At 47.5% G+C, this 14,191-nt stretch overlaps 5 protein-coding genes and 2 non-coding genes across 7 annotated transcripts; 5 read left to right on the top strand and 2 right to left on the bottom strand.

Annotated features, from left to right (window-relative positions):
• Positions 1-1,243: 1,243 nt before the first annotated feature.
• On the top strand, positions 1,244-3,259 carry B0J16DRAFT_406212 (heterokaryon incompatibility protein-domain-containing protein; the record flags this gene model as incomplete). Its single annotated transcript, XM_046132943.1, has 1 exon — positions 1,244-3,259. One exon carries the CDS (start codon positions 1,244-1,246, stop codon positions 3,257-3,259), a length of 2,016 nt encoding a protein of 671 aa, XP_045978192.1.
• Positions 3,260-5,164: 1,905 nt separating this feature from the next.
• B0J16DRAFT_406211 (uncharacterized protein) lies at positions 5,165-7,335 on the top strand (the record flags this gene model as incomplete). The annotated part of the gene is made up of 4 exons (XM_046132942.1): positions 5,165-5,324; positions 5,375-6,051; positions 6,104-6,595; positions 6,649-7,335. 4 exons carry the CDS (start codon positions 5,165-5,167, stop codon positions 7,333-7,335), a joined length of 2,016 nt encoding a protein of 671 aa, XP_045978191.1.
• A 689-nt stretch (positions 7,336-8,024) lies between these two features.
• Positions 8,025-9,043, top strand: B0J16DRAFT_351009 (uncharacterized protein). Its single transcript, XM_046129122.1, has one exon. It carries the CDS (start codon positions 8,279-8,281, stop codon positions 8,681-8,683), a length of 405 nt encoding a protein of 134 aa, XP_045978190.1. The 5' UTR covers positions 8,025-8,278; the 3' UTR covers positions 8,684-9,043.
• A 128-nt stretch (positions 9,044-9,171) lies between these two features.
• On the top strand, positions 9,172-9,259 carry B0J16DRAFT_t322. The gene has a single exon. It is a non-coding gene; the product is annotated as a tRNA-Gln (tRNA).
• Positions 9,260-9,333: 74 nt separating this feature from the next.
• On the top strand, positions 9,334-9,422 carry B0J16DRAFT_t323. Its single transcript has one exon. It is a non-coding gene; the product is annotated as a tRNA-Gln (tRNA).
• A 321-nt stretch (positions 9,423-9,743) lies between these two features.
• On the bottom strand, positions 9,744-12,171 carry B0J16DRAFT_311979 (amidase signature domain-containing protein). The gene is made up of 4 exons (XM_046125022.1): positions 11,509-12,171; positions 10,993-11,420; positions 10,373-10,931; positions 9,744-10,323 (listed from the first exon to the last, which is right to left on the bottom strand). Exons 1-4 carry the CDS (start codon positions 11,796-11,798, stop codon positions 9,843-9,845), a joined length of 1,758 nt encoding a protein of 585 aa, XP_045978189.1. The 5' UTR covers positions 11,799-12,171; the 3' UTR covers positions 9,744-9,842.
• Positions 12,172-12,190: 19 nt separating this feature from the next.
• On the bottom strand, positions 12,191-14,010 carry B0J16DRAFT_351007 (uncharacterized protein). The gene is made up of 4 exons (XM_046129121.1): positions 13,726-14,010; positions 13,131-13,639; positions 13,007-13,080; positions 12,191-12,958 (listed from the first exon to the last, which is right to left on the bottom strand). Exons 1-4 carry the CDS (start codon positions 13,939-13,941, stop codon positions 12,573-12,575), a joined length of 1,185 nt encoding a protein of 394 aa, XP_045978188.1. The 5' UTR covers positions 13,942-14,010; the 3' UTR covers positions 12,191-12,572.
• Between the last annotated feature and the right edge of the window lie 181 nt (positions 14,011-14,191).

Raw genomic sequence — 14,191 nt, 5'->3', positions numbered from 1 at the left:
CCTCTTCCGTGTGACTTTCGAAAAAAGTGATTGGTTGATTCATTCTTGTGGCGTTCGAAGACGGTTTCTTTGTAGGAATCGTCCATTTTTGGCCAACTCAGTTCAACACTCGCGTCGCTCGATCTCATCGTGATACATTCAATCTGCAGCCTTTTATGACTGGAAGAATACCGATGTCGAACGGTAATGCTAATAAGAGCCTCGGATTGTTCCTTTGGGAAAAGTGCAAGGCATCTCGGAAGGTCTTGCCGTTTGTAAATGAGATCTTTGCGAGAACACGAAGCGTCATCTTCGCGAATCTTTATACTCGTGTCAGGCAAGTCAGTATACCACTAATTGGGCTTCGTTAATGCAGCATAGACCTTCTCTGGATAAGTACTGCATTCTGCACGAGTTGGGTAATTGATAGAAAGTGCCACAAGCTTCACGGCCTATTTGCCAGTCAGTTTACAATCGAAAAGCCTTACAAGTACTAGGGCAGTTGTTCTACTACCCAGGAGCATGATGAACAGTCGGGATGGACACTTACATCAAACCCACACCTCAGGCGTGTAACAGCCAACATGCACCCCCAAAACCGACATTATCACTTGCCCCTTCCGTTCTTGGAACTGAACGATACTGCTTTAGCCTGAGCGCGGCCATCATTTGGTCCTTGTTACCTAGATTTATTGCGGTCTCAGAGGTGGGAGCATCAGTGGAGATAAGCTTGAAACTACGGTTCTCTTCATGATCACATAGAGTCCACTACTATTATATCATGGTTTCTATGTCACAGTTTACCACTAAGCAACACACCATATCAAGTAACACACCTTCCCATAGACTCTTTTTCTTCAACCTTTTTGTCTTCATCTTCTTCACCCTACATTATGATAAATTTCTAATAAAGAAAGAAGCGTTAACCTAGTTAATAAGGCTATCCTGAAAGACCCCTTTCCGAGCATTGGAAGCACTGACGATACCGGTTAAGGAACAAACATTTGAAAAAATAAGGGATAGCACCATAGCTTGCCAACGTCGCATTCGGCTGCATTGCATGATTGCTGTGCAGCAATGCTACGTCCTGGGGCGGGCTGACAGCGATGTAAACCAGCCTTGTGCGGGGAGCTGGGGCTTAGATCATCTAAGCCTTCCGTGAATATTATACTTAATCCGCTACGTCTCCCTTTCTTCTGTTCTCTATCATATCGGACTTTTTTTGCAACATAGCCTTACTTTAGTTGCGCCTTCGGGAACTATCATGGATGTCTCACTTTGCGAAGATTGCAGGGACTTCTTCCAGCGCAATCACCATGATGGCCGTTACGGCGACGAGAGCTGGCGACGTTTTCATGACAGCGAGAATTGTGAGAGGCCCATCTCTCGCCTTATACAGGCTGCCGGTCTAGGTTGCAGCGTGTGCGAAACTGTCGTATGCAAGTTCGGATCTCTCAACTCGGATCTGCTGACCGCCGCCCTGAAGAACGGCGAGTCCGTCACTCTCAAACTGCGAATCGAGGAGAATTTCAACACAAATCTACAGTGGCAAGATGATATCGACATACCTTTTCTGTGTGTCTTGATCTCTCAACAACAGATCAAGTTCCGTTTGTGGCGCGTCTCGGAAAAAGACAAAGCAGACCGCGGAGCAAACAATGGTAATGGAGGCACAGGCTCTGAAAGCAGCTTCTTGAGGGCAAAGGAATGGTTGCGCATATGTATACAAAATCATGACAGCTGCAACGCTTCTGACGCTTCAGGGAACTGGGTCCCTAGTCGGCTGCTTGATTTAGGACCAACAACAAACACATTTCCCACGACAATCAAGCTTAGACAAACCGACAGCTGGCAAGATTCGGTACAATATACTACTTTGAGCCACTGCTGGGGCTCTGTGCGGCCTTCCAAGTTACTAAAAACCAATCTGCGGGAGCTCATGGATGGCATATCTATAGATGCCATACCGAGAACCTTCCAGGACGCCATCTATGCTACTTGGAGGCTTGGGTTCCAGTACCTCTGGATCGACTCTTTATGCATCATCCAAGACTCAAAGGATGACTGGAATGTCGAATCGTCTCTCATGGCCCAGGTTTACAGCGGGTGCGTCTTGAATATTGCAGCCGTTTGCTCGAACAATTGTACTGGCGGCCTGTTCCAAAGCCGACCATCTTCTTACCTGGGCCCACGCTTCATATCGGTAGAGAGCATGCAGGATGGCTTCAAATCATGTTATCAACTATGGGATAAAAGCGTATGGGCGGCCACCTTCGAATCCGCCAAACTCAACACTCGCGCTTGGGTAATGCAGGAGCGCCTACTATCACCACGAACACTGGGCTTTACCGAATCACAGCTCTTTTGGGAGTGTAGATGCAATCGTTCCTGTGAAGAATTCCCTTTCGGATACCCTTCCGAACTATTTGAGCGATGGCAAAGGGACTTTCCGCAACCTGGGTTACAAGGTAAGCTGAAGACTCATTCCCTGAGCCACCATGCGGACGGTCGGTTTCAAGACGACCGCGACCGACGCCTTAGTCTTGCATGGCATAACTTAGTGATGGATTATTCAAAGAATTCGATTACGTATGAGCAGGACAAGCTGCCTGCCATCAGTGGGTTGGCCTCTTTGTTTGCGCAGCAACTGGGCACGGCCTACCACGCTGGGCTTTGGAGCTCTACTCTTCTAAGCGACCTCCTCTGGACAGCCAAACCCGGCGACTACGCTGTGAATCGACCTCTGGAATACCGAGCTCCTTCGTGGTCATGGGCTTCCGTGAAATGCCCTGTGGAGTATCTCCCCGGCTGGGTCGAGTCACCCGAAGTAACAGTCATCGCGGCCGAAGCACAGCCCGTTATAGAACGCTGTCAATTTGGCAGAGTGTCTGGCGGGTTTATCCGTCTTCGTGGAAGGCTCATTGATATCATAACTGTTGTACCTTACCATGAAAATTCCTACGCCTTCCAGGTCCGCAGCTGTAAGGGCCATTCGATAGCTGCAGAGTGCACGCCAGACCAGGCGTTAGGGCCCGCAGACACGCAACCCGAACTTTTCTGCTTGCCTGTGGGAATTTACGTCGACACTTCCTGGGCACGTGGAGACAGTTTGTATGTGGGCCTGGTTTTGTTAGCAGATCAAGTTCCACGTAGAGGCTACTACAAAAGATGGGGTATGTTTAAAACACTTTCGAGGGGGGGTTGGTCGGATGATTCAAACAATCAAGCACCATGCCACCGATATACCGACGATGTAAATAGCACGATTGTTCTTATTTGAGAATTATCCTTCAATCAAGTATACTTGAAGCTTATACAGCGCTCTCTGGTGTTGGCTTCTTCTTAATAGCGACCCGTAATAATAATTAAGGCACTCCTAATAAGACTTCATCAGCTCGTGGGGAAGATCTATGAAGCCTTACATTGTTACTACATCACATTGGCTATTTTTATGCTTATTTGCCTGCTGTCTTATACAGGCGGTGGAGGCTTGCAGCTTTCTGACAGTCGAGGACATACAGATCCACGCTCATCTTTAGCTCTTCCTTTGCAAGACCGTTATCAAGGTTTGTCAAAACTTCCTTCAAAATTTAAGCTACCTGGCGTCCACAAGCGTGGGTGCCGTAACTAATCTGCTTTATCTCTGGGCAGGCCCTGAGGTCAAGACAAGAAGCCCCTTAGCTTCGGTCTTGCAACAGCCTTGGAATAGTCCTGACGGCGTTGAACGGCCCTGCATTTATATAGTATCGTAAGAAAAAGATACGTTCACCTCAAAAGAAGACGCGGTTATTTTCATTGATAATATGGCGCTGAGCTGGCTTATAAGCTTTCTGTCACCTCGTGAACAATATTTAAGCATAGTTATACTGGATTATGCACCGCCGGCTGAGGGTCAGATTCGGCGTTATTATGATGGCAAACATATATAATTCTAATTCAAATCGCTTATAGCTCTACGGAATCGCAATATAACATCGGTTTACAAAAACAAAGCCCGAGCCGGTCACTGCTCTAATTATGTAGCCAGTGTTGGAGATTTGGTATTTATACGGCATAGTCCGTGGCCTAAGAAACAATTAAAGAGTTTATGTATGCAGTCACTGATTTTGCTGCAAGCTGTAACTTAAATGTTGAGCTCTGTATGGAATGCTTGCGACTGAGATGTGTTCCTTCTTACTGGTAGTGAGTCCTTGATTTGGGACCTCTTGCTTTAAAGACAAGCAAAAAAGAAATAAGGAAACAATTTATGTTTTATATCAATCTGAGTGGTAGGGATTTCTTTCACTAATGTTTCGACCGCACCATCACCTGTAACTGCTAAGGGAACATCAAAGCGTTGAAACTTCAATGACCCGGCAACGCCTGCCTCACGTTTCGTTAAGGGAACAAGAAGATATCGTGGTCACTTTACTCACTTTAATTCATTCGGCGCCCTAAGGCTTAGCACCTCCTGCATGATGGGGACCTTGGTATTCACTGGCGCTCCCGAATTTTCTGAGGTGTCAGTACCTATTTGCGGATACATCGCTACAAAAAGATAACGTGCTTCTACGAATAGTCTAGTATCGATGGATGTGACTGTGGATTAACCAACGTTGTTTAGGAACTGGCGATCCACATACGCAACAGTCCATTAGACAGTCACACTTCGCTTTGTGAGGACGTAGTCGAGAAGGTGAAAGAATTCCGGGCGCAATTCGCCACCTTGGGTGGTAACGGTAGATATCGAGGTATGGTTTATGCTCTTATATTACAGAGGTAGTTTTTGATCAACTTGCACAAGTTGAGCAAATACAAAGATTGTTTTCCTGGTAGATCTTTTGATTCGCCCGATTAGATCTATGACGCGGTGTATAATGAGCTCTTTCTGCCCCTAAATAGATCTGGATACAGATATCGAACGATTGAAGGATGGGAGATACATCCCAACATTAAGCTCAAGGCTTAGGGCAATGCCCAGAAACTAAAACATATCGATCGGATTATTTGATTTGTTTGCATCAGATAGCCTAAAAGTTACTTTCTTCTTCACAGTCGCGCATTGGCTGGATGTCAGATGCCAGCTTACGGTTGGTTGTTCATCAACGCCCAGTCAGCTTATGTCTTAGACATGCTGTTGGTCACGCTCAACACAAAAAAGACAGCCTTTCTTCTTTGTTGGTACCAAATCACTTTCTTCATCACCATGTCCGTCCCTGCTAACGGAGGACAGTCCGCGCCAGCGGACTACTTTGATCTAGCGCCGACGAATAGTGATAGCCGCCCCAAACCGATATGTCTTGGGATGAGTCACTGTCGAGCATGTCTCTTCCCTATCGACAGAAAGACGGAAACTGTCGTGGCAGGTATGCAATTCTCATCTCACGTCTTGTTATGATACTAAGTTATATGATAGTCACACCAGATGATCGCGTATCAACAGTATTCCGCCGGAACCCTAAAATCAGCTATCCACGTATATTCAGCGACGATTCTAGGAGCATGACACTGTTATTCTGCGCGAACGACTATTGCAAACATCTCGACGGTCTTGCGGTGGCTATCCATGTTGATTGCGCTAACATGGCTGCTCACCTTGGCAGTCCACTCAACAAATATCGACGTTGTACCGAATATGCCTATCAGCCAACCAAGGAACATCAACGTCGACGAAGGGAATGTATTCGGAACCTGATTGATAACTCCCTTCGTGAAAGATTCAGCAAACTCCCGCTTGAGCTCTGTAGGATGGTTTCCGATGATGATGAGCTGATCAGGCTATATACTCTGGCAGAGATGTCTTTGGAACGCCGACAGAAGGACTGGTCCATTGACTTGACACTTCCAGTATGGGCGACATATACCACGATTGATGGTGTGGAGTACGTGAGCGCCTTGTCTAACTCGCAGACTACCAAGTCCCGTCGCGTCTGTCAAGACATCATAGCGGACAAAGTCTTATACATATCGAGCGACCATCTCGGTATCAGACAAATCCTAACAGATCCAAGTCGGGCCATACTTGACGAATACCATCCTGCTTACTGGCAAACCGTGTCTGTTGAGAGCCAAACCCTTTCTTTTACAGGAGATGTAAGTCCCAACGAGGAAGTGGCAATCTCGTACTCTATCTAACCGACCGCAGGGTTACAGACTTCGCGAAGTGGTAAGGCCGTCAACTCAACCACCAGTATTCTGGCCAAGTCCAAATTCACCAGCACCCCTGACCCTCTTTTATCCTGGCTGGGGCGAAGGTGCTGTTGTGGCAAGGATGAAGGCTCTCTCTTTCAACGAACCAGATACCACAGGCTACTCGATCTGTTGGGCTGGCACCGAGATGGATGCTATCCAGGCACACAGAAGCACCGATGAATGCAACAGAGGTGGCGGTATCACCAGCAGGGAACGCTCTGAATATGAGGAAATGGGCAACTCGAAGTGCACGTACCATCCTATCGCACAGGACGAGTACGTGAAGCAGGTCTGGCTACGTGATTGTATCCAGTACGATACCGTTAAAGAACTTCCATATCCGAAGGAAAGTAGCCGTTTCCACTATCACATATCTACGCCTTGGGGCACACAGACGTACAAGGGCTTGGCAAGACACAAGAGACCTAGTGATATGGCTCTTGCGGTAAGCGACTTCCCCAGTCAGGCTATCATCTCGTTATACTAACTTCCTTTCAGCTTGTCACTAGCAAGGGCCGCACCATAGTGGCGGGAAATCATCCAGATCATGGGTTTCACGCGCCTGAATTCAAATGCAAACGCCAATGGTGTTTAGTATCAGAAACTGAGACTCATGCTCCCATGACGATATTCATCGCTTTGCCGACCCACGGAATTCCTCTTTTCGCGGCACCTAAATTATCAGGTAACGAACAAAGGCACCCACCGCCGAAACAAAGTTCGATCGGTCGTATGCCAAATTTCAACCCTCTTTTCACATTGCACTACTCCTCAGCCTCTTTGGAGAACGTCACCAGCGTCACAGTTTGCAGAAGCAGGAACGTGAAAGATGAAGGCACAATTCGACATTTCATTCTCGGAAACAGCCGTTTCGACGAGTGGAAATACAAGAAGGTAGCAGGACTGTTGTTCAAGTATGCGGATGGTCATGAGGAGAGCGTGGGTTGTTTTCGCTTTGACTGGGTCGAACCGCCGGTTGATACGAGGGGTACGACAGGCTTGTTTGTGGGAGAGAAACCGGGTAGGATTGAGCAGATAAAATCTCATGTTGCAGATGTGGATATCCGACCTCCGAAGGGCAAGACCGAATGGATTTGGAAGGAATTACCTTGGGATGGAATACTTGAGTGGTGGTTTAATCCTGAGAATCTCGATTCTAGCATCACTCATATTGAATCCTCATAACGCGGCTGACTTATGAGTGTTAGAGGCAAGTGTGCCAAAGAGAAATCGAGACTTGGTTAAGGGCGACGTATAATAAAGATTAGGATAGTCTACTCTAGGCTTCAGTGCCTAAGCATATCTAAGCCATTGTGTCAATAGGCTTCTGTGTCCTCGTTACTTTTTCAGACCGCCTGAGGGTAGCTTTATTTTGCCTCAACTTGTTTGTATTAGAGAAATATTCATCACAGGTCCGTATTTCCTCTTGTGTTGATACAGAATAGCTTACCTTTCACGCACTTCCTTTGTGTACAGTGAGTAATGTTTCGCAATACCACAGCTACATTGCAAAGGCCAATGAAGTATTACCGATGGTGACCGTGGATGCTCAATGAATGACTGTTTTAAGAGGGGTCCTTCTCATAGCCTGCTCAGTTTTCACTCGCTTACCATGCGCCAAATGTTTCCTCTTTGACTGTGAATATGCTTTATCGTTCCAATCACCTACCACGAAGTTTGCAGTGATTCACTGAAATTTTCAATGCCTCATACCAACATTTCACTGGATGGAGGACTTGACTTTTCAATCTTAGACCAGAGTTTGGCAGCTGCCAGCCAGCTGCCATGAGTCAACCGCCTTTGTGCCTGAAACGTTACCAAAGGCTACAGGATTTAACAGAAACACTGGAACAAAAGAAATGTTTTTGTCGTCAGGCTATCTCTACATCTTCACACAACGGGCCGTCCCGTCTTGTCAGTGTCACGCACCTTCCACTGTTCATTATTCACCACCTTTGTTGCCTTGCGCAGGCAGGTAACAACATTTGTTCCTTCCTCAGACACTGACACTCACCGAACAAAATTTCATCGAACAAACCTCGACCTGTGTATTTATATTTCGCCAATCCCTCGCCTTGTTCTTTCCTTCTTTCGATCTCCTCACCAACGCGCTCTGCAACAGATCACGATGTTTCCTCAACTCCCCCACCAGCCAGCGCAGAGCGCTAATGGCACCAACAAGACAGTTCGTAACCCCTTTATCATCGCAGCCGGCAATGCAACTGACCAGGCTCCCGAACAGCCTCAGCCTCGCGAGTTCGTTGAGGTCAGCCTTAACCCAACCCTCATCATCAGTTTCGAGCGCCTGCGTAATGGGCTCGAGAATTTCTACGGTCGCAACAACTTCAGTGTTTTCGGAGACATCGTTGGCCTCACTATTCGCATCTACGGCTTTCCTGCTGATTGCCCGGTTAAGCGCCTCCAAGCTGAAGGATACCTGAGTGCTCAGACCGCCGACACGCTGTGCCGAAATGTCAAGAGAGATATTCAGTCACTGGGCTGGTATCAGATGAAGCCTGGCGATCGAGGGTAAGTTGCTGCTCCCCCTGCGGTGCTTCTTTTCTTTTGTTAGGATCCCCGACTGTTAGCGATGCATTTTTACGCTTTTTCATCGGAGTTATGATGCTTCAACGGTATAGGTTTTCAACAAACCTAAACTTCCATTATCCCGAGCGCATAGTTTTGCTCTTGTAGTGTTTGCCACATCACTGTATACACATTGCTGAATAGCTGCTAACTGCAGAAAGTCATGCTATAATTCGGCTGGGTGGAAAGGAGTATGGGTTGACTTACAAGAAATCGTAAAGATCGTTATCACAAGTAAATAAAACTCCTTGCACCCAATAGTATCTAAAGTAAATCGTGATGTAAAGTGAAGTAATGTTTGTGAGAGGCATGTTTGCTTAAAAGTGTGTAAACCGCCTCGCAATCGAGGAAGGACGTTAAATCTGACCAATTACGTTCTCAATCGTGATGTTTGTGGTACATGAGGCTTGTTTGCGGGAACTTTTCTCATCCATTGGTCCTATAGTTTAGTGGTAATGACGTCGGATTTTGATACTTGATCGGAAGCCTTCCGAAGACCCCGGTTCGAACCCGGGTAGGACCTCACTTTTTGACTCTTGCACATCCATGTCGCTCTCAGGTTATAAGTTTTCTATGTAACGAAACAAGATATCTACTGGTCCTATAGTCTAGTGGTTAGGACGTTGGATTTTGATGACCCATCAAAACGATTTCCGAAGTCCCCGGTTCGAACCCGGGTAGGACCTCATTTTTGCTGATCGAGACCCTTTGTGATGATTCATCGCCCATTGTTGTTAGTTGGGAATAGCCTTTTGTTGGTATGAGTTGAACTTAACAGTCGAGAACACGAGCAGGTCTCTGACTACCCTATACCATACCTAGTTTGTACTTCCTGGTCGTTTGACCAACCGTCCAATGATATGAGTGCGGTCAATAGGTAGATCGTCGGTCGGTTAGCTTTGGTTGTGATATGGGTACATGTGTAGAGACATGTCATTATGTGAGAGAAGCTCTACAAACTAAATAATGCTCAAGCGGGGCCAGCGTATGCTGGTGTACAATGAGGGTGCAAAAGTATTCATGTAAATATTATGTATTATAAATATGCAACAACCATACATCCGAATTAAATACCACTCAAATCCATATACATTCGCCGCGCAATCTTAGAAAGGCACTGGAACATTGCGCTCAAGATAGCCAAGCCACTTGGGGAGACGACGCTTTGAGGGAGCATCTTCGCTGAGCTGCAGGTCCTCAATCGCACTGGCCCACTTGACGAGCTCTCCCTCAGCCCAGGCAGTCTGCATAATTCCCAGGCCAAAAGGCATGCCAGACTCCTTGGAGTAGCCTCCGGGGATAGTGATGACAGGGTAACCAGCTTGGGCGGCAATCTGGGGAGCCTGGGCGACTTGAGGTGGGATCAGAAGGCCGGACAGCTTCTTGCCTTTGTAGGAAAGAGCGTCATTGATGCCCTTGCGGGTGGAAGTTTGACAGAACTCGAGAGCTTGCCAGTAAGTTTCGTCTCGTTCGCCATTGGTTTCCAGTGAAGCGAGGAAGCCGTCTTGGCCTGAAGCAAAGGCCGGGTGACCCTTGCCATCCTCGTAAGGATAACCACCCTCTGTGCCGTCATACTTCTTGTTGAAGCTGATGATTGTTAGAGATGTTGACCAGTGTATGATAGAGGATCACTTACTCGACGATGTCCTGAAGGTTGCGAACATTGGTGTTCTCCACCTCGCTCAGGTAGGTCTCAATGTTGCGGTAAAAGTCAACCTTGATGTAGGTATACTCAGACTCATTAGGGAAGCCTCGAGTGGTACCATAATCCCAGTTCCAACCATCAGGACTAACAAGAGTCTCATAGTTGGTAATCTCAGTGCCATTGATGATTGTCGCTCCAGCAGACTTAATCAGGTCAATAAGCTCGAGAAGTTGAGACTGCATGTCCTCATCGGCATGAACCCAGAAACTCTTCCAAGGAAGGCCAAATGTAGCGCCCTTCAGAGCATTCTTCTTCGAGAGGAATTGCGCATAGCCACCTTTGGGGGTCTTGTTCTTCTGGGCGGAGGTATAATTGTCGCGCTTGTCAATGCCATAAATGGCGTCGAGAACAAGTGTAGCATCCTTGACTGTACGTGCAAAAGTTCCTACAGAGTCCTGATGCTCGCTCTCAGGAATGACACCGGCTCGGGACGTCAAACCAACAGTGGGCTTAATTCCCACGAGGGCATTGCGGTTAGCGGGATTGATCACTGCGCCAAGGTGTGTTAGTGGAATGCTACAGCGCGGTATCCAGCTTAAGGTTAAACTCACCACTGCCGTCCGTTTCGGTACCAAGCGAGAATGCGATAGCGTTGGCTCCAACACCGACAGCGCTACCTGTAGAACTACCACCAGGGTTGATGGTGAAATTGTAGGCGCTGCGGACCTGACCACCGCGGGCAGAGTAGCCCTCCGAGTAGTCATTGCTGCGCATATCAGCCCATTCGCTTAGGGCAGCCTTGCCAAACAGGACGGCGCCTGCATCGCGAAGCTTCTTGACGGCATGGGCATCGCGAGGGACAATACTGCCAAGGAGAGCCCAGCTGCCTGCCGTGGTCTCGAGGCTGTCTTTGGTTGCGAAATTGTCTTTGACGGTGAATGGAATGCCGTGCAGGGGACCTCGAACTTTGCCCTTCGCTCGTTCAGCGTCGCGCTCAGCAGCAATTGCAAAAGCATCAGGGTTAATCTGCATAACAGAGCTGTACAAACATTAGCTTTCTGTCGCAAAGTATATTCCATGCAGATCAAGACGTCATTCCCAGAAGGGTATTCATGTCGCGAACTCACTTGATGTACTCCTCGGTCTGGTATGTGCGGATCAGGTAACAGGTGAGGAGCTGAACAGAGGTAAGCTTCCCAGCTTTCATGGCGTTCTGCATCTCGGTGAAGGTCGCTTCTTCCAGTTTGAATCCATTGCACTTTGCCATGGGGAAAAGATCCGACGATCCGACATTCTTCTCGAGAGGAAGCAGGTTGGCATTATACGAGAAAAGAGGTTCGTCCTTGTTATTCGGTTTGGCGCTCGCGCCTTGGTTGGCGATCAGGCCAGCGGCCAGGGACAAACTGAGGAGCTTCATTATGGCGAGGGAAGGGTAAGAGAATGAAGTCTGAGGAAATGAAGAGAGAACGGAGGGTATACAGCTGTTATTATGTTTATTACCTTAGACCTGCAGGAACTCCCTGGTCTAGTTGAGCTACCTGGAAGGAAGCTACAGGGGTTTCTCTAGAGGCGCACCTTCCTCGGGATTGCGAGAGCGGCGTTCTTCAGCGAGTGGATCGAGCGGGCCGAAAGACGTTTAGCTAAGAAAAATGTCATGACATCGAATGTCGATGAGCAATTTTGCCAGAAGCCAGACATGGGTTGAAGAATTCCAGCTAGCAGATCATTGTCAGAAGCTGAAGCTTTGAAGATTTGACGGACTGGGGCGGGCCTGCTCCCCGTAAACTTAGTGGATTTAGGGGGTCAAGGGATTTGCGGTAGGCCTAAACTCGATTGAGGGAAAGTCGCGCAGTTGGATGTGTCGAAGGGAATTCCTCATTAAAATTCTTGAAGACGCAGGCTTGGGTATGACTGACAGATAACCGTCTTTTGGTAGCAATCTCTCATGGCTAGTGACGTGCATCTCGTGTAACAATCCATGCCAGGCACTGTGACACCATCGTACATCTCAATTTACAGCACATGGCCTTATAATGTACAAACGAAGGATGTTACTCCAGGCACTTGGTATAATTGAAGTGAGACTGTGTTGGATGACATTGTTCAACGGCAAATGAGAACAATTCCTTTTGAATCATCAGAATCTCAAATGATTGTGACAATACGCTGTACTCATACAAAGATTAAACCCTCATTTCCATGATCTTCCCGCATCGCTCCCACTTTTCGCATCTTGCATATCCTCTTTCAACCTAAAATCTACCTGCACCAAAATTCCATCCGCACTATTCTCACTCCTATTATCCGCCGTCACATCATTCATCTGATAAACCTTCGTTCCTTCAGCAGAAGTATCGCGACTCGTAAGCACATCATGCTCAGGTCTAAAATTCAGCGATCGCAGCGCTGTGCCTCCCTTGGAACTCTGCTGTGGTTTTGATGACTTGCCCGTGCCTTCGCCCTGGGTGATGTCTCGCTGTAGGATGAACTTGTCAAAGAGGGGCTTGAAGCCTGGTACCGATAGAGCGATGAGGGTGCCGCCGATTTCGCTGACTTCGATTACTAGCATGGGATTGTCTGCGGAATGTTAGATTGGCTTGGGAGTGGTGGTGTTTGATGACTTACAGGCCCATGACATGTCCATGTTCCATTGTCCTTCGATGACCAGCACCAAACGTGCAATTGATATGGCAATAACACTAGCAACATGTTAATCACCATTGTAATTGTTCCCTTGGTACAAACTTACGATATACCAGGCAAGAGAATACATGCAAGCTGTATCTTTCTCTTCCTGGGCATCTCCAATACCCTCAGCATAACGATCGGTATGCCAAACAATAAAAAGTCACACACAAGCGACACCGAAGAATTGACGACGTACACCAACCCCCACTGCAAACACGTAAAATCCTCAAAGTCAGGCTGCCACTCATAAGGCCAGAGGCCCGTAACAGGCATACAATGAAACACAATAAGTAAAAGCTGAGGAAGATATCCAGCGATGAGAACACCAAAGACGATCAAGATTGCTATTCGGAGACGGTCGTGCACGGCGCATAGGCGATGGTAAAAGGCAAGACCGGATATTCGACAAAGTAACAGTGCGGTTGTGTATAATATGTGAGCGATAAAGTCGAGAACTTCGGTGTATTCGACGGTTGGCATGTCGAGGACGTATTGGATGTAGGCAAAGTGTCGTCCAGAACCCAGCTGGATAAGTCTAATGCACAGACCTACAAATACCACCAAACAGATCTACAGTTGTTAGCGATGCTACTGACGATGCTACACTGCAGTGGAGAGATCTACCCGCGATGGGGCTGCCAAGAAGAGAGACTCACCCATGATACGAACGTCAATGCATCGTCGATGCCAAAACGGTGCATAAGAAATGCTCGTGAAGCAAGACGACCAAGAACAATAATACTCGTAAGGACCGTAACAAAGAGAATACCCGCTATGGCCGACGCATCCCTCGTTTCGTTGAGATAGTCAGCTGTGATTCCCTTGGGGACTCTGCCGTCGGCAATGGCCTGTGAGACCTTTGGGTCCGACATGGCGAACGAAGTAAGAAGTGGTTATATCAAGACTCCATGGGATATAATTTGTATTGAATTGTATCAAAGCCAAGAACTAAAAGACACGAAAATAAAATGGAAGTGGACCACGCCGTCCCTTATATCAAGCTGCTACCCAACGTCTCAAGCAGAAATGTACATATTCCTTCAGGCACACACTCTTGTAACGAAACTAAATCTCCACACCTCAAACCTCGGGAGATAAAAAAGCAACGAAACCGAAAACGGA

This window comes from Fusarium flagelliforme (assembly GCF_020744385.1).
Source record: "Fusarium flagelliforme strain FIESC 12 MPI-CAGE-AA-0113 chromosome Unknown B0J16scaffold_8, whole genome shotgun sequence".
Taxonomy (NCBI): Eukaryota; Fungi; Ascomycota; class Sordariomycetes; order Hypocreales; family Nectriaceae; genus Fusarium; species Fusarium flagelliforme.
Note: the sequence above shows the minus strand (reverse complement) of the source record. Positions and strands in the feature narration are given on the sequence as shown.